The 18406-nt window shown below is 48.1% G+C and overlaps 1 protein-coding gene across 3 annotated transcripts in view; it reads left to right on the forward strand.

The window, feature by feature from the left end:
• The window catches only part of Megf11 (multiple EGF like domains 11), a 325074-nt gene that overhangs the window by 257625 nt on the left and 49043 nt on the right, over positions 1–18406 (forward strand). For all 3 annotated transcript variants that reach the window (XM_028752345.1, XM_028752347.1, XM_028752346.1), the window contains 3 exons: positions 3203–3339; positions 9253–9465; positions 16232–16406. In XM_028752345.1, coding sequence (XP_028608178.1) covers positions 3203–3339; positions 9253–9465; positions 16232–16406 — 525 coding nt within the window. The remainder of the gene's footprint in view (positions 1–3202; positions 3340–9252; positions 9466–16231; positions 16407–18406) is intronic.

Here is an 18406-nt window from a genome sequence, read left to right on the forward strand (position 1 = left end):
CTCCTCCCCTCGGCTCCCGAGCTCCTCCCCTCGGCTCCCGAGCTCCTTCCCTCGGCTCCCGAGCCCCTCTCATCCACTCAGAGCCCCTGGGTGCCTTCAGAGGGGAAATCTGAGCTGAAAGCCTCCCACTTAATTCATTACAACTCAATAACATGATGCGGAAAGATGGCTCTGGTCTGACAGGCTTTTCCTGACTGAACTAGCTTCTTCGGGGCTGGTGATTATTGATGCTTAATAACTGTGTGTTGAACAAATTGATTAATTAATTGGAGGATCATCTTCATTCTCCAGAAGAGAAATGATTATCTCCGGCATGAGGCTGAGAGGGTGGCAGGAGACAAGATGGGGCTCAGATGTTTGATGAAGACTTGAGATTGATACGTAGTGTTTTAAAGGTGTATACCTCAAGGCTCATACTGGAGGTGGGGGCAGAGAAAACACTAGTGCTTGCAACCCTGGCCTGTGTCCCTTTGGGTATCTTCCTCTGTTTTCTACCTAACACGCTTTACTGCCACTTCTTAACTATTGACTCCAGCCCACAGAATAAGAGTCAGGGTGGTAAGATGGCTCAGTGGGTTAGGCAGTTGCCCTCAAGTTTAAAGACCTGAGTTCAGTCCCTGGGACCAACATGGTAGAAAGAGAACTGACTTAAGCAAGTTGTCCTATGACTTCCACATGCATGCACACACATACACACACATATATAATAAACTTAAATTTTTTTATAAACTTAAATTTTAATTTATGTATTTAGCTCTATCCCCCCCCCACACACACACATACACATACACATACACTTGGTGTTAAGTCGTCTTTTTTTTTTTTAATCTTAAGGACAATTTTATTCATGTTTAAAAGAAAAACTTCAGGTCAGGCAAGCTGTAAATCTTGGCAACCACCTGGCAGAGGAGGATGGGGAAGTAGAGAGGGAGGGCCTTGCCTTTTGAGTTGAGCTGGCTTGGAGGTCTGGCATGGGAGACAAGCAGCCACATATGGAGGAGGGTTTTAGCAAAAAAATAAAAAAGGGGGGATGCCCAAAGTAAAGGCCAGCTTCCAAAAGAAAGAAGCGAAGGCAGCTAAATGTCTACAACATTAACATGCCTGTGTGTGCCACTACTAATTCATCCAACGGCTGAACTGAAAGCTGAACTTCCTCTCAATAAGGTTGGACACATCAGAAGTCCCTCCCTCCCTCCCTCCCTCCCTCCCTCCCTCCCTCCCTCCCTGTCTCTCTCAGTCAGTCATTTATCCACTTTTTCCTTTCTGTTTTTGCCTTTGTGTTTTGAGGCAGCATTAAGAACACCTCGTGCTTCTGTCGTCTGAGCTCTTGGCTTTGTGCAGTCACTATTGTCATGGGATTCCTCTTGTTTCTCTTTTGATGGGTCTCTAGTTCTCAGAATCCATGTTTTTCTTTTTCTTGAGTTATCTTCCTTCCTTTTTCTTCTCTTTCTTCTTCTTCTTTTTATTTTTGTTCTGTTTTTCAAGACAGGGTTTCTTTTTCACTCTGTAGACCAGACCAGCTTTGAACTCACAGAGATCTCCCTGCCTCTGCCTCCCAAGTACTGGGATTAAAGGCATGCACCACCACCACCACGACCGAGCCCTTTTTTCTTTTCTTCTTCTTTTTTTTGGGGGGGGGTGTTGTTTAATAGGGTGTCATACCCAAATATAACTCTCAAACTAGCTGTATAGTCGAGGATGACCCTTAAACTTCTAATCATCCGGCCTCCATCTTCAGGTATGTTACACCCAGTCTATATGATACTGAGGACTGGACTCAGGGTTTCATGCATGCCAGGCAAGCACTCTACTGACTGGGCTGCATCACCAGCATTCCCTTTTGATGAGGGGCATGGGGATATTCCAGCTAGTTACTGAAGAGTATCCATGTTCTTGTTCAAATCTGAAACTGTCTCCATCAAATCTCCCACTTACACATTTGGTTTGGTAGTTTTAAAATTCTAGACAGAAGGAGTTTGCTTTAACTGGTTTGTTCTCTTGAAGCGCTAAAGACCAGGGCTTTCCCTTCAGCCACACCCCTGGTGCTTCTGGGCAGCTAGTTCTAGACTGGAAACTGTCTTCTCTCCAGACTCTTAAGGAAGTGGTCTGCTGTCATCTAACTCCTAGCTACGAGTTATAACAACTTGAGTCCTGGGTTTTGCATACGACTGTTTTTTTTTTTCCCAATGGCTTTGATTTAGAAATATAAAACTTTGGTGGCTGGAGTGATGGCTTAGTAGTTGAGAGCACCTGCAGCTTTTCCAGAGAACCCAAGTATACTCTCTGAATCTGTGGCAAGAGAGCTCACAAGCACCTGTAACTCCAGCTCCAGGGGATCCTAAGTCCCAGCCTCCTCAGGTGTCCACGTGCCATACATCTCAGAAAGGAAAGGATGGTGTGGGGTTGGGTTTTTGTTTGTTTTGTTTTTGTTTTCTATTGTTTGTTTGCATGCTAGTTTGTTTTGGTTTTGAGACAGGGTTTCTCCGTGTCTTCCAGAAGGCTGTCCTGGAACTCACTCTGTAAACCAGGCTGGCCTCAAACTCTGAGATCGTCTGCATCTGCCTCTGCCTCTTGAGTGCTGGGATTAAAAGTGTGTGCCACCAATACTGCCTGGCTTAAAAAAATGTTTTGTTTTTTAATTTATAAAAATGTGTGATGCTATGCCCTGATGGAGATCATATTTCTTCTCCTTCCTGTCCTTCTCTGCCTCCTTCTTCTTCTTCTTCCCCCTTCTGCCCCTTTCTCCCTTCTTTACACCCCCCTCCTTCCCATTACGTCTTTATGGGTCCTCTGCTCTCTAGCTGGGTTCAGGAAAGGCCCAGGGGTGAGTGTGTCTCCATGGCTGGATATTGAGTGGGAGCTCCCCTATATCTGCTCAGCTTTCTTTCTCTTCACAACCATGTGAGAAGATTAACACTATGTGCTTCCTCCGGGGTCTCCCTAGGACTCTGGAAGGACAAGTATCAAATCTGTACCCCCGGTTTCTAACCCAGCACCTGATATGTAGCAGTTACTAACTATACTCTGCATAGTTGGGTGCAAGAGCTAGCCTCAGCAGAGCTAACTGTAGTGGGAATACCCAGCTCTCCTGATTACACTAGGAATTTGGGGTGGTCCCTGGGGCCCCAATGTTTCTTAGAGTATATAACCTCAGCATGTTCTCCTTGAAGCCCTACCAAACCTGTCCTCAATTCTATTTCAGGGAGCAGTGTGTGCCCAGCCCTGCCCACCAGGAACCTTTGGCCAGAACTGTAGCCAGGACTGTCCCTGCCACCATGGAGGCCAGTGTGACCATGTGACTGGACAATGCCACTGTACAGCTGGATACATGGGAGACAGGTAAAGTAGCATTAACTCTTGCCTGTGATGTTCAGTTGTTCAAACCCTTAGCAGCCTTGCAGAGAGTACCGTCCCTGGCCAGCCTTCTGGCTCTTTCCTCAGAGGGCAATATGAAATCTACCCTGTCTCACCCATATGTGCATACCCCTCCACCAACCTGGCCGCCCTGGACTTGCACCAGGGAAGGAGGTGAGCACCCCTCTCCTTTTCTTTAGTCTGTACCAACAAGGAAACAGGGACTCTGAGAGAGCTGAGAAAGCAAAGTCAGTGTCCACAGTTTGAAGTTCTTATAGAAGTAGATTTGTATTCAAAAACTGAGTTATCTCTGAAAGATACTGACATCACTCTGTGTGACATGAATGCCTGAGAGTACGCTGAACAGGGGTTCAGAGAGATACCATCCTTGAAAGAAGCCAACCTGGCAGAGGGAACAGGCAACAGAACACAGAACCTAGGAACTGCCTTCTGGACCCAATTGGAAGACAGCTGTGGAGCCAGGGCACACTTCTGCAAGGCCTGCGTATCTGATGCCATGCTGAACTGGAGGTGGAGGACCACACTTGGAGGTGGAGGACCACACTTGGAGGTGGAGGACCACACTTGGAGGCAGAGGATCACACTTGGAGGCAGAGGACCACACTTGTGTCCACACACCCAGGGCAAGGTCCCCTTCACCAACCATCCAGAGGAGTCCCTGCCTTTTGCTTGGCGCTGTGCAGATGGATCCAAGTTTTACCTCTGGACCCTGAATGTTATTGTTACCCTTCTAGACAAAGTGAGAGGAGATACTGTGAGAGAAGCACAGCTTAGACTAAGCACTGGAGAAAACAAGATTGCCAATCACACAGGCCTGTCCTTCTTCGATGGAAGGAAGTATGCCTGCCCACCTGGCATGCTTGAGTGACATGGTCAGACAACCTGGTGATGCTTTGCGAATCTGTTAGGAGCCAGCCTCCTCCTGAATCCCCCCCCCCCGAGACCCTGAGTTTTTTCTCCAGTGAATGGAACACCGCTCTAGCTACTTTGCACACTCCACCAAGAGACTCTATCCTCATGCTTATCACAAATCCTTTCTCTAGGCCCTAGCCCTGAACTTGTTCATCAGCCAATAGAATTCAAGCTTACTGGAAAGGTCACAGGTGCTTGGCTGCTTTGCAAATGATGTAGCCAGCCCTGAAGCTTTGAATGAGAATTGTCACATGAAGACCTTTCTCCCAAAGTTCTACTATATTTAAAAATGTAATATAAAGCCCAGGGTGTGGGCCCCGGGGACCTGGGATTAAGTGCTAGGCCCACCTTCCCTTCACATCTTCAAACCCCAAGGTAAGGAAATGTTGGGGACCAGATGAGCCCCACCCACTGTGTTCCAGCCTTATTCAGATGTTGGAAACTAGCGTTAGCAAACTACCAGGCACTACCAGTAGAGCCGCCTCATTGGCTCTTAAGGTTCACCAAGGGCAGAAATAATCCCGAGTGTCTCTTCTTCGAGTCTCACCCCTGATCTCAGAGCAGACAGAATCTCCAAAACCATGAGCCTTCCAGCTTGTTTCCCCAGCCTGCCTCAGGAGGGTTTATGCAGAGCTCTGAGTGTGTTTGGCTTTCCCACCTCAACAGGCTGCCTGGTGTTTAATATTTTGTAAAATTGCCTCCATTAATTTTGTAGGTGACAGCTGCATTAGCCCACCCCAAATTATCATGAGCATATTAGAGCCGAGTGGGTATAATAATGCGGGTCTCCCCAGATCGGAGGGATCCAGCTCAAATTAAACACGAAACATAACTTGTAATTTAATTGAGCAATGTATCTGGTTGTTAATGGCGATATTGGACACATTAGATTGATATGTTGGGAAGGAAGGGTGTTTAAGTAGAAAGCTAATCCCTGCTGTGATTACCCTCCTGTTTCACGGGCCGATTATTAGTGTGCTTTGTGTAAAATTCATTAGCAGTCTTTGCTTGGTCTCTAAATAAATAAGTTGTTTAAATTGTGGCTAGGAAAAAAAAAGTAAAAAGAGACTGATTGTGCAAATGGATTAGGTTCTCAATATTTCATTCTTAGATTTTTTTTTCTGGGCAGGTAGATTCAGTGCCTCTTCCCCAGGAGTACAGCTGGGTGGGACACTCTCTTAAGTGGAGCCGTCTGTCCTGCTGGGCAGGAATATTCCAATGCAAGTGAGCAGGTGTCTCCTGGTGTGAGTTTCTCTCCTGACCTCGGAGAGATCTGAGCCCTGCAGAGCTCAGTGATCTGTGGAGAAATCTGGAAGCTGAGCAGGGACTGGCAGTTTAGACCATGCATGGGTCTTCAGCTGCTCTTCATCCTTTCCCTGAGTTCCCTCCCTTCCCCCTTCCCCCGCTCTCCCAAGCTCCCCCGTTCTCTCTCCTGCCTGCCACCCGATCTTCCTCCCCCAGCAACCCCTCCCTTTGTTCTTGCCCCAGCAAGTTGGGACAGCCCAGATCTTTTTCACTGCCTGCCATGGGCCAGATTCCATCCCTCACACAGTGGATCTAAGAGGGGACGGCCAGTAGGCATCTCCCTTGAGAGGTGCTCTAAAGCTATGTCACAGTCACTCTCCTGTTCTCCTGTCACTCGGAGTACAGAACAGTGAAGGCAGAAACAAGGGCACCTGGCCGCTAGTTGCCAAAGCCGGTCCTGAATAGTCTCTCTGATCTCAATTCTCCCATACACAATGCCACCCACCCCCATGTCCACCGGAGTGTGGCCACGTGTCCTCATTTAGGCCACTGGCCTCTAGAATGAGCCTCTAAGAAGTTATGGGTATGGTCTTAGTTAGGGTTACTACTATTGCTGTGATGAAACACCATGACCGCAAGTAACTTGGAGAGGAAAGGGTTTGTCTCACAGTTTCACACAATTCTTCATCATTAAACACAGTAAGGGCAGGAAGTCAAGTAGAGCAGGAACCTGGAGGCAGGAGCTGCCGCAGAGATCTTGGAGGGGGGCTGCTCACTGGCTCGCTCTTCAGGACTTGTTCAGCCTGCTTTCTTAGAGAACCAAAGACCACCAGCCCAGGGGTGGCCCTCTCCACAATGGGCTGGATTCTTCCACATCAACCACTAATTAAGAAAATGCCCGGGCTGGTGAGATGGCTCAGCGGTTAAGAGCACTGACTGCTCTTCTAGAGGTCATGAGTTCAAATCCCAGCAACCACATGGTGGCTCACAACCATCTGCAATGAGATCTGATGCCCTCATATGGGTGTCTGAAGACAGCGACAGTGTACTTACATATAATAAATAAATAAATAAATAAATCTTTAAAAAAAAAAAAAAGAAAATGCCCTACAGGCTTGCCGACAGCCTGACTTTATAGAGGCATTTTCTCAATTGAGGCTCCCTCCCATCAGTTGATTCTAGCCTGTCAAGTTGACACAAAACTAGTCGGCACAGGGTACACTTAGAATATAAGCAAATGAGGACGTAGCTCTGCAGAGTGCTTGCCTAGCATGCGTAAAGACCTGAGACGGTGCAGACCCCTCTGCACTTGAAATGCCTGGCGTGTTCCTTCTGTACCCCCAGTACTGAGTAAATAGGCTTTGATGGTTCATGCCTGTAATACCGACACTCAGGAGATAGAAGTAAGAGGATCAGGAGTTCAAGGTTGCACTTGAATATAAAGCATAAATCTTAGGGGGAGGGGCTAGTGAGATGGCTCAGCATCGTGCCTGCTACTCAAAGCCCGAGTTCCATCCCTGGAACACATGTAAAATTGGAAGGGCTCTGCAGCCTGCAGCCTGTCCTCTGACCTCCAAACAAGTGATAATTAAACTGCTTCTAATTCCTCGAGTTCATGCTTCCATTACACTTCAGATTTCCTTTCTTTGAGCCTTTTTCATTCCATGAAACTAAGGCAAGAGGGTCATATTTCTTGTCTTTTAAGAACCGGAACAACCTTTTTAATAAGAACTGAAAGACAGATCAGCAGGTAAGAGAAATTTATTTAAGAGTACCAACAAATTATGGTCTCCTGGCTACCTTCCTGGATCATGATACACCCTTTTCAAAATTAATTATGTGTAGCCGGGCGGTGGTGGCGCACGCTTTTAATCCCAGCACTTGGGAGGCAGAGGCAGGCAGATTTCTGAGTTTGAGGCCAGCCTGGTCTACAGAGTGAGTTCCAGGACAGCCAGGGCTACACAGAGAAACCCTGTCTCAAAAAAACACAAACAAACAAAAAAATTAATTATGTGTACGGTGATGGGTTGTTGGCGTATTTTTTTTAACTTTATTGAGTTCTTATATCTACCATTCTTCCAACCTATATTCCACCCTAACCCCTTCCAATCCCCAACACTAGGTAGGAGAGGGGAAAGGGGATGTCCACCTCTTTAGACTACTGCCTGCAGATTAGGAATGTTGAGTCCTTGTTGGGGCAAGTCCAGTCTTCGTCATCAGGATCTCTCCAGCTTCTCTTTACTTACAACCACTTGACAAACCACAGCAACAGGAACCAGCATCAGGGCGAACAGCAGCCACCCCAGGCCCTCTCAGGGCTCTTCCATGTATCCCTCTCCAGAGTCCTCAGAATTGAACTATCTGCAGCTGGCAAAGATCACGCACCCTGCTAGTGCACGAGGCAAATCATAATCACCTGCAGGGACCCCCAAGTACCTGTATGAGCTCACATAGCACAAATTGTCAGTCCTCCATTTTGAGAGCTCACTGACTGATGAGAGAGAGCTAGCTCCTGCCTCGAGGAGTCCCCTGATCTCAGAACAGCAAGTAGTCTGTTTTTGGGATTATGCAAACTGATGAAGGAGGAAAACACATCTACTAAAGGGAAACCCTCAGGAAAGGGGTCGTATCGCTCCTCGTGACAAGGGGAGAGGCTCCTTCCTGCCTGAGACTCGGGAAAGCACGTATGAATAATCCCAGCAGTCAGAAGTTTGGGCCCTAGGATGGCTGTGGATTTGAGGCCAGCCCAGATTACATAGTGAATTCTAGGACACCAAACTGAACTTCAGAGTAAGGCTCTGTCTCAAACAAAACAAAAAATGGAAGAAAAAAAAAATCCCCAGCACTGCTTAAACCAGGCATGGCTCTCAGGAGGTGGACAAGGAACGATGTAAAGTTCACGGTCACCCTTGGCTACGTAGTAAATTTGAAGCCAACCTAGTCTATATGAGACTCTTTAAATAAATTGGTTAATTATACAATTAACTATAACAAACTTTCATCGTGAATTTTGAAAGGTACAAACATTCAAGCATGTAATCCACAGCACACACATGCGGGGAATGATTAGCTCGGCGCGTGGGCACGCGGGCACGTGGGTTCTTGTTGGGCGGAGTTGTGGGTCCTGCGCATCTACCACGGCCCAGTCCGCTGGAACTGCGGCTCAGCATGGCAGAAGGAGTTCATCTCACGCTGTACCGGGTTGGGCGCTTCCGTGTTAGGGAGAACTCAGTCTGAAGGTTCCGCGGTGGGTGGGGGGCAGGAGGCGGCCGGGACCGACTGGTTTCCAGCCCTTGGCCTCTCAGACGCTGCCGAGAGGCCGCAGAAAGACTAAGACTGGGAGCCTGCGAGGACTTCAGTTATACACAGCCCATAATCACACAGGGTGGTCTGGAACCCACCAGGCTGGCCCCAAACCTAAAGGAAGCATCCTGCCTCGGCCTCACTAGCCGCTAGGATTACAGGCATAAGCCACTACATTCAACTTTATCACAGCTTTTAACAATGAAAAAGAAAAAAAGTTTTACATCATGACAGGGATAGTAGGAGCTCATTCCGGCTGCTGGGGAGACCTGGGGTGCAGTTCCCATGGATATGGGGGAGGAGACTGGGAAGGAGAGACCCGGCCAGGCACTCCAAGGGAGGAGGAGTCTATGCAGATACAGCAAGAAGCCCAGCAATGGCTCCGCTCACAGCTCCACCCTGCTCTACTCTCCACAGGTGCCAAGAGGAGTGTCCCTTTGGGACTTTCGGCTTCCTGTGCTCTCAACGCTGTGACTGCCACAACGGAGGTCAATGTTCACCAGCCACAGGTGCCTGTGAATGTGAGCCTGGCTACAAGGGCCCCAGCTGCCAGGAACGGCTATGCCCCGAGGGCCTGCATGGCCCAGGCTGCACCTTGCCCTGTCCCTGTGACACTGAGAACACTATCAGGTATGAGCTATGGACAGGTAAGCTTGGGGCATGGGATAGGTGGGCCCCTGATAAAGAAAGGCTTTCCAGGTTGTGGCTCCACCTCCAGGGGGACAGCTAGCCAACTGGAAGAAGGAGCTGGGCTTTTGGGGCTTTGATCTCTCTAATAAAAGGTGAGAACTAATGCCAGCCATGTGGAGTCAGGACCAGACCTTAGGTCACCTGCCACCTGTTTCATGAGTAAGGAACAGCCTAGTGACTCACAGAAACAGGGGATTAGGATTGGATAGTTATGGGGGCCAAGATGCTCATGGGGGTGACAGGGCTCATGGTGTGGTGGCTGGTAAGCTATCTTGGAAAGTCCTCTCCATACTGAACACGTAAGCAGAGGCTGGAGCCATAGAAAGCCCATCTGGGCCCACAGAGGCCCTGGTCTGGTGAGAGAGGTGGAAGGACAGAGATCAGCCTCTGAGCCCAGGACAACATGGGACATGTTGAGAATATAGGGACAGTAGCTAGCCTCACTCCTGCTTCCAGAGAGGACTGAGCTTGAGAAACAGGAGAGCAAACAGTCTCAGGCTCCTCCTCTACCCCTTTCCCTTCCTGTCCTGCCCCACAGATGCCTGTTCTCTGTTATCAGGGTAGAAGGGGAGGGGTATCCCTTCTCCTTGACTATGAATGGCCAGGAAGACAAGCTGGTCCAAGCAGTGGAAACTAAACAGATGGCCAGGCAGAGAATGCCTCTGCTCTGAGACTCCTCTTCACCTCAGTGTTTGGTTTCTCACAAGTCACCCTGGACCTCCTGTCACTGCAAGCAGGGCATCTTGGCACGTATCAGCTTAGATAAATATAGTTCCTTGGTGGCATCTCAGAAGACTATACAGAGAGGGCTTAGAGCCAAGGTAGCCGGTCTGTGCATGACTCGAGTGCCCCCACAGGGCAGGGCCAGGTTACAGGAGGGAAGCCCAGATACCCTTAGGCCATCAGATTTGGAGTATTCACTGACATTACACACTTGCTGGCATAGTTTTCCAATACGAGGCACCTCCAGTAATGTCTCATAGCCCTGCTCGATGTCCTAACGATCAAAAATTCCATCAGCCAAACCACAACACACCACTAAGTGTATAAAACACCCAATGTCAGAGGTTGAGAAATGGTAGGGTAGAAATATACGTACCTGGCTCTGCTGGGTTCCAACATATGTCCCAGTTAGTGTGGCCTGAGATATGTGCAAATATCTCAAGATATCACAAGAGACCACCATTTTGGGCAGGAAGGACATCCTGAAAGAGGTGGTCTTTTGCCTGAACTGAAGGGTAGGGTGATAGATCTAGGGGTCCCAAGTAGGAATGAGAAACCAGTTCACCTACTCCACCAGCGGAAGACAGCATGGGGACACTCCATGCTTGCTGGGAAGCCAAGGACAGAAAGCAAGGAGGCTCCTGAGGTCCCCATTCAGGAAGAGTCCCCACCACAGAGATCCACTCAAGCCCCAAATTAAAAGGCCATTGTTTCCCTCCCTTCCCCGGCAAGCTCGCGCGCTGCATAATTTATCTTTCTTCTGAAGGAGTCCCCCATGCATTATTAATCTGGAAGGACTCTCTCTTCTCTGTCGCTAATCTCAGCCCATCCAATATTAATGCTTATTTGCTTTACCGTCTTTAATGTGTGTCATGTTTTAAGGAACTGGGAGGCAAGAGCTAGCCTTAGGCATCCTTAAGATCCTGGATGGTGCCTGCCAGCCCAGCTCTGGGCAGTCTGCTTAGACTCCAAAGCTCTACCTCTTTGGGGAGAGCCTTGCCCCAAACCAGAACCCTCAAGGGCACCAGCAGGCTGCCTATGACCACTGTCCTGGCCTTCAGTGGCAGGCATGGCTGAATTCGTCTTAAGCAGTGCATCCTTCTAGATAGTTCTGTCCCATTTGCTTTTTAAATGTTCCCCGTCCTCCTGGCGTGCCAGCCCTGTGACCGAGCCCCTGACACATGTGCTGCTCAGTCTCTGTTAGGCAACCCACCTGGTTGGTCACACAGAGCAGTCTTGGGCTCCATGGAATATTCAGCAGGGTTCCTGGCTCCCACCTATCAGATGCCCGGCTCACTCCCAAGTTCTGACACCCAAAGATGATTCCAGTCGCTGCCAAATGTCCAAGTAGGATAGAGAAAGCAAGACATCTGAGGTGAGACCCTCTAGACTAACTGAATTCTTGCAGCTCTTGGTTTTGTTTGTAGCAGGCCTATTCCTTTGTGTGGACATAGCTCAGCCTTTCTCCCCCACCCCACCCCCCCCAGAAGCTTTGACTCATAGATAGAGGCTTCTCTTGGGATATAGAGAAAGCAAAGAGTTGCAGCTAGGGGTGTACCTCAGTTGGTAGAGCAGTTGCCTGGCATGCATGAGGCCCAGCATAAACTGGGCATGGTGGCACAGACCTGTAGTTCCACAAAGGCAGACGGATCAGAGTTCAAGGTCATTCTTGGCTACATGGAGGGCAGAATGGATGCCAGGAGCTCTTATCTTTTAAAACAAAGAAAATAAGGACTGGAGAGTTGGCTCAGAGGTTAAGAGCACTGACTGCTCTTCCAGAGCTCTCCTAAGTTCAATTCCCAGCAACCACATGGTGGCTCACAACCATCTGTAATGGGATCCGATACCCTCTTCTGGTGTGTCTGAAGACAGCGACAGTGTACACATAAACATTAAATAAATAATATATAATTTTTTAAAAAACGAGGAGGAAGGTAGCAGGCAAGGGAAGACAGGAGGAAGGAGAGAGAGAAGGGGAAAAGGGAGAAAGGGAAGGAAGGAGAGAGAGAGAAAGAAACAAACAGAGAGATGGGAGGAGGGGGAACCTATGATTCCAATCTTAAGGCAATTAAGTTGCAGGTACCGAGTGGGGGTTGGTCTCCTCCATCCTGGCCTCAGATCAACTGTTAATCTCAAAGATGGAAGGAGAAAGACCACTACTCAAACCATCATGGCCAAATTAACTAAAGCAACCTTCTTTATTTGTGTATATGGGCATCCTCCTCCTAAGGTGGTGGGGGGTTGAGAAGTCAGCATTGGAGGTGAGGAACACGAGGCTTTTATAGCTCAGACACAGAGCATTTCCAGATGGGGGATTCGTTGGGTGAGATCGGCAGGGCTGCAGGAGCAGAACATAAGCACGACACATTAATCAGAATGACCTCCTGAAACAGACATGGTCACAAGTTGGGCACAACCAGGTACTCAGGCATATAACCTTTTGAAACAAAACTAGGGTTGCAAGATGGTTATAAACATGGTTTTTAAAACAGAGACATGATTGCCATTCCTGGAACAGGCAGTACAGAACCATTTGTAGTTTACAGGTGGGGCATAGCTCAGTCCTTGAGAGGTTTATGATTAAACAGATAAAACCTAGTTTGTCTTTACTAGAAGGTGTCTTTTAAGTCTAAGATGGAGGTGGGCTGGTACTTCACTACCCAGCTAAGAAAATACCCTGATATATGCCTCTCTCCTTTCTGTGCCAGTCTTCCAAATGGGGACAACATTTCTTGTGTTCTTTGGAAGTAGAGTGGAGTGGTAGTCATTAGAAGGCTTGCTTCATTTGTCCCTAAATTTGTGTAGCACTTGGGATAAATGGTGGCTTCTAGTCTCAGGCATCCTTCTGAAGAGACACAGGACTCTAACTCCAGCTCAAGAGACCCCTCACCCACAGCCTCTCCCTGCTCCTTCCCCTCTGGCTAGCTGCTGCAGAGAAGTTATGGTCGTCCTGGGAAAGAGCAGGCTGGTGAGTGTCAGTTTCCTCTGTGGGTTCCATGAAAACACAAAAGAGACCACTCTCCTTCATAGATCATTCACCTTGAAGACAGTGTCTGGGTGTCGGGCCTCTTAAATGTTCCCTCCGAAATTAGATTGTCATAGATGAATTCCAGGAGCCATGATGGCAGATTACCTTTGAAAGATTTGATTTAGCCAGCAGATGCCACAGAGATAGAAATCTCATCAGGGCAAAAGAAAGGCCGAAAAACCCACCCCTCGAAACCGCCGCCTGAATTGTGCAGCTTTCGGCTCCTGTTAGCCAGTGATTAATCTGTGTCTGGGGAAAAGGAAGAAAGGGGGAAACCTGATAACAAAGGAGACAGACTGTGCATCAGTGATGGGGACTTTGGTCCAAGCCTCCCCCAGCACTGCCTGAACAGCAAGGTCACCCAGGGGAAGCAAGGCCTTCACAGGCAGAAGAACTGCCATGCGTTCGAAGACAGCTGGTCTCAAAAACAGCAAAAATTTTTAAAAAATCAAATCATTGTCTGCCATCACTCCCCAGCATCTTTCCAAAGGGAAATTTAAATTAAGAAGTCAGATGTCCCGTTTCTAGAAATAGAATCGTAGGGCTGGGATATAGTTCAGCCTGCGGAGTTTGCCTAGAGTCTTAGTAACGGTTCTATTACTATAAAGAGGCACTGTGACCCGGGCAGCTTATAGCAGAAAGTATTTTGTTGTTATTTTTCGAGACATGGTTTCTTTGTGTAGTCCTGGCTGTCCTGGAACTCACTGTGTAGAGCAGGCCAGTGTTGAACTCAGATATCTGCCCGCCTCTGCTGGGTTTAAAGATGTGCTCACCCACTTATCCATGTGACCTTGGGTAGGTCTCAAAACCTCTGGGTGCCACCTGTAAAATGGAGATTCACATTCCTACCTCACAGGTTTGTGAAAGATAAGAAATGTATGTGTGCCTGGTACTCTCATAGCCTGGCTACATATTATTTATTAGTATTCAAATTGATTCCATTTTCTACTGTTATAAATAATGCTTTAGGGAACATCTCTTGTGTATAAATCTTCCTCCACAATCACGGTTATTTCCTTAGGATAGATTCTTAGAAATGGAATTACAAGGCCGATGCATCTGCATATTTTTTAGGTCTCCTGATATGTAACCTCAGATTGTTTTGAAACCTTTACCAGCGTTGGAAAAGCTCGTCTGTGTTTTGATAGAGAGAAGGTGATACCCAATTGTTGTTTTGACTGGATGATTAATGAGACTAAACATTTTCTGAAGTGATTATTAGCTACTTATTATTCCAGAATCCTCTGCTCTGGTCCACCCCCTCATTTTCAACAAGAACACCACGGTCACCCCCAGAAGAGAGGCTAGCTGGTCTTCTCATAATTACTCTGCTAATTCATTCATTTTAAGCACACCGTGAGGTCAGCGTTTCCCACATGCCGGGAACCCCATTGGGTCCTGAGAGGTGACAAGACAGACAAGGACGGCTCCCCCAGGGAACTGAAACCTAGTGGGTGGACAGAAAACAAACAAGTCAATAGACAGAGAAAATTAAACACGGAGGGCTGGGGGCATAGCTCAGCCAACAGAGTGCTTGCACAAAGCCCTGGGTTTGAGTTTCAGCTGGAGGCATAAAACGGTGGTAATGGTACACAGTTGTTAAGAATAGAGGTATCAAGGCAGGAGGATCAGAAGTTCGGGGTTGGGAACTGGTGAGATAGCCTAGCAGCTAAAGTTGCTCGGCACTGAGGTTAATGGCCCGAGTCCTACGGACCCGTGTGGTAGAAGGAGAGAGCGCTCTCACAAGTAGTTCTCCGGGCTTTACACACGCGCCGCGGCATCCATGTTCCCACATACTTACACATAAAATAAGTAAATAAAGATGCAAAAGGTAAGGTTTAGGATCATCCTCAGCTACACAGCAACTTTAAGGCCAGCCTGGGCTACGGAAGGCTGTCTCAAAAAGAAGGGCGGTTGTGGCACACGCCTTTAATCCCAGCACTTGGGAGGCAGAGGCAGGCGGATTTCTGAGTTCGAGGCCAGCCTGGTCTACAGAGTGAGTTCCAGGACAGCCAGGGCTACACAGAGAAACCCTGTCTTGAAAAAACCAAAAAAAGAAAATGATTAAATATGGTAAAAGCAATGTACATTCCTATGTGTGTAAACCGGACAGTGAATATGATCCAGGAGGGAGAAGGGCTCACTCTGTTACAGAGCGTAAGGAAGCCCAAGTAGCGGGTCCCTTGGGACAGCCATTGTCGGAGAGGCCACCCTAGCCTGGGATCTTGTTTTAGCTACCAATGCTCAATAAGAGTCTACTGTATGGAGACCTTCCAGTGTCGTGGTTGCCTTCTCACGTGTTCACACACACACACACACACACACACACACACACACACGAGCTATGGGAACTCTGGACCTCAGAGTCTATAAAACACGGGACAAAGGCCCTGCCGTATGCTTTGGGCTCTGTGTAGTTTTATAAAGAGTGTACATTGGGGATTTACTCTGGGGGTGTACTACTGAGAAGGGGCTACAGCTCAGTTGGTAGAGTCCTTGCCTAGCGTGCAGGAGGCCTGGGTTTGATCCGTAGCGTAAACACGGCATGGTGACACATGTTTGTCATCTCAGCCCTTGGGAGGTGGAGGGAGGAGTATACCAGAAATTTAGTGTCACCTTTGTCTATATAGGGAGTTCAAATGAAGCCTGGGCACCACAAGTCCATCTCAAAAAAAAAAAAAAGTACATATTTGGGTGTCAGAAGTCTGGGTAGTAACCCTGGTCTTGTTACCTCCTTGCTAAATGACTTTAGGCAAATTACTTAACTAAGAGCCTTCATTTCTGGGAACTACTGAGACTATATGTATGGCCACGCATGGTCTTGTAAACAAGGCATGACTAACTTAACAACAGGGTTCGTTTGCTCTTACTACCGTGGGCAGACTAGACTTGGGGTGGGCAGAGGAAGGGACACAGTTGCAAACCTGTCCTCTTCTTCCTTCTTCCTCTCTTCAGCTGCCATCCAGTTACTGGAGCTTGTACCTGTCAACCAGGCTGGTCCGGCCACTACTGCAATGAGTCCTGCCCTGCTGGCTACTATGGCAATGGTTGCCAGCTACCCTGCACCTGCCAGAATGGTGCCGACTGCCACAGCATCACTGGGGGCTGCACTTGTGCTCCGGGCTTCATGGTAAGTCAGGATGGGGTTGTTACAGCCTCTCCGCTACCCAGGGAGCCAGTGGCAACCCGGAATGTGACCCTCGGCCCAGGAATGAGGGATAGGACTCTCTTTCCGTGTCATCTTCAGACATAGTCTATGACCGCGAACCCTTGAAGCTGTTCTCTGAGGTTTACAACTCAACAGTAGCTGCAAAGGGCCTTAGCCTGTCGTTGTCCCCGAGTCTGAAACTGTCTTCCTCTCTGTCCAGCTCTGCCCTGCCCTCCTGTGCACACAATATTTTTTTCACAGCATCATTACCCCTGCTCACACAAGCAGTTTGTATTCTCCTGTTTGTTTGTTTTAGAACAAGACCTGCTTACTATATACATTCCAGACTGTCCTGGAGCTCACTGTGTAGACTGGGTTGGCTCAAAAACACAGAGATACACCGACTTCTGCTTTCTGAGTGCTGCGATTAAAGGCATGCACTACCAGGCTGGTCAGTTAGTCTGTCTCCCTTCTCCTCTTCTCTTTCTCCCACTCCCCTTCCCCCTCCCCCTCCCCTCTCTGTGTAGTGGATGGGTGTTTGTGTTGGGGGCGTGTCCTGAGGACTGAACCCACGCCCTCCCACTCTGAAGATGCGCATGCCCTCTGAGCTCCAGCCCCATCCTTTCTTTTATTCACGTTTCTCTGCTACGGGTTGGACCTCTTAGTTCTCATTTCAGATGGCCGCCTAGCAGAGCAGGAACTGATAGATGCCCAGTTTCCCAGCCCTTCCATTCCTGCACAATATTAGAACATGTGTCCCCATGTTCACAGCCAGTGTTGCAGCGAGCCTCTTCTTTGAGCAGTCTACGCCGTTGAGGGTCAGAGATTCGCGGGTCTTGTGATCACTTTCCCACAGGGTTATAATATCAGTCTATTCTGTCGGAGGTCGGAGATGCGCAGGTCTTGTTCAGAACAGGATTTTGCTTGCTTGCTTTTTTTTTTCCAGTCTTGCTAATTATATAGGTAGAGAGTGGCTCCTAAATGCCGCTCTCATTTGCATGTCTGATTACTAGGTAGAGCAAACATTTCCCCTATGTGTTTGTTCAGTTTGTATTTCCTCATCAATCATGCTGGGTTTTACGCGGTTTGATTTGTCCCGGGGTGGGGGTGGGGGAGTTGATACTGGGATGGAATATGCTCAGATGGTCAGAAGACCCCTCACACTTGGGCATCCTCAGGGGGGAAATGTTCCATTGTGCTGTGAGAAGTGTTTGTGGAGTTGAAACCTGTGGCCAGGTCACACACATCCTGGCTGTCCTACCTACTAACTGTGTGACCTTGAACCCAGACTCTTGGATTTGGTTTCTTTCTCTGTGAAGGGGGCACTCACCTTTCAGGGTTGCTTACGGGTATAGAAAAAGGAGCCTTGGTAAAATACAGGTTCAAATCCAGCATATCTACAGTATGGTGAAGCTTTAGGTATCTGATGGGTTCTTACAGCATGTGGTTGTTGCTACTCAGTGGTTCTTACTGTGAGGAACCAGATACATAGTATGGCCTTCCTTTCTTCCTTCCTCTCTTCCTTCCTTCCTTCCTCTCTTCCTTCCTTCCTTCCTTAAGTTATTTGTTTTAAAGATAGCCTATGTATTATAGGTTTTTGTTTTTTTGGCTTGCTATTAACAGACATAACCTTGAATTTCTGGTCTTCCTGCTTCTACCTTCTCCCCAGTGCTAGGATGATAGGCATGGACCAACAAACTTGGTCTATGCAATGCTGTAGATCAAACTTAGGTCCTCATGCAGTTCATGACAGAAAAGCACTCTGTCTCAGCTACCTTCTCCAAGAACAAGCTTTTCAGCCTTGACTGCAAGGTCATCAGCCGTGGAGGTGCTGGTGGGCTGGCTGGTGGTGAGCTGACTGGCTGCCATAGTATAAATCTACTGATTCCCAAGCTCTTGTTACCATCATGGCAGGGGATCTTTTGAGAGCTAATGTCCCTGGTCTGCATAGTAAGGCTCAGACAAAATGTCATCAGGCTGAA

Source organism: Grammomys surdaster, unplaced genomic scaffold (genome assembly GCF_004785775.1).
Source record: "Grammomys surdaster isolate TR1022 unplaced genomic scaffold, NIH_TR_1.0 125896, whole genome shotgun sequence".
NCBI classification, from domain to species: domain Eukaryota; kingdom Metazoa; phylum Chordata; class Mammalia; order Rodentia; family Muridae; genus Grammomys; species Grammomys surdaster.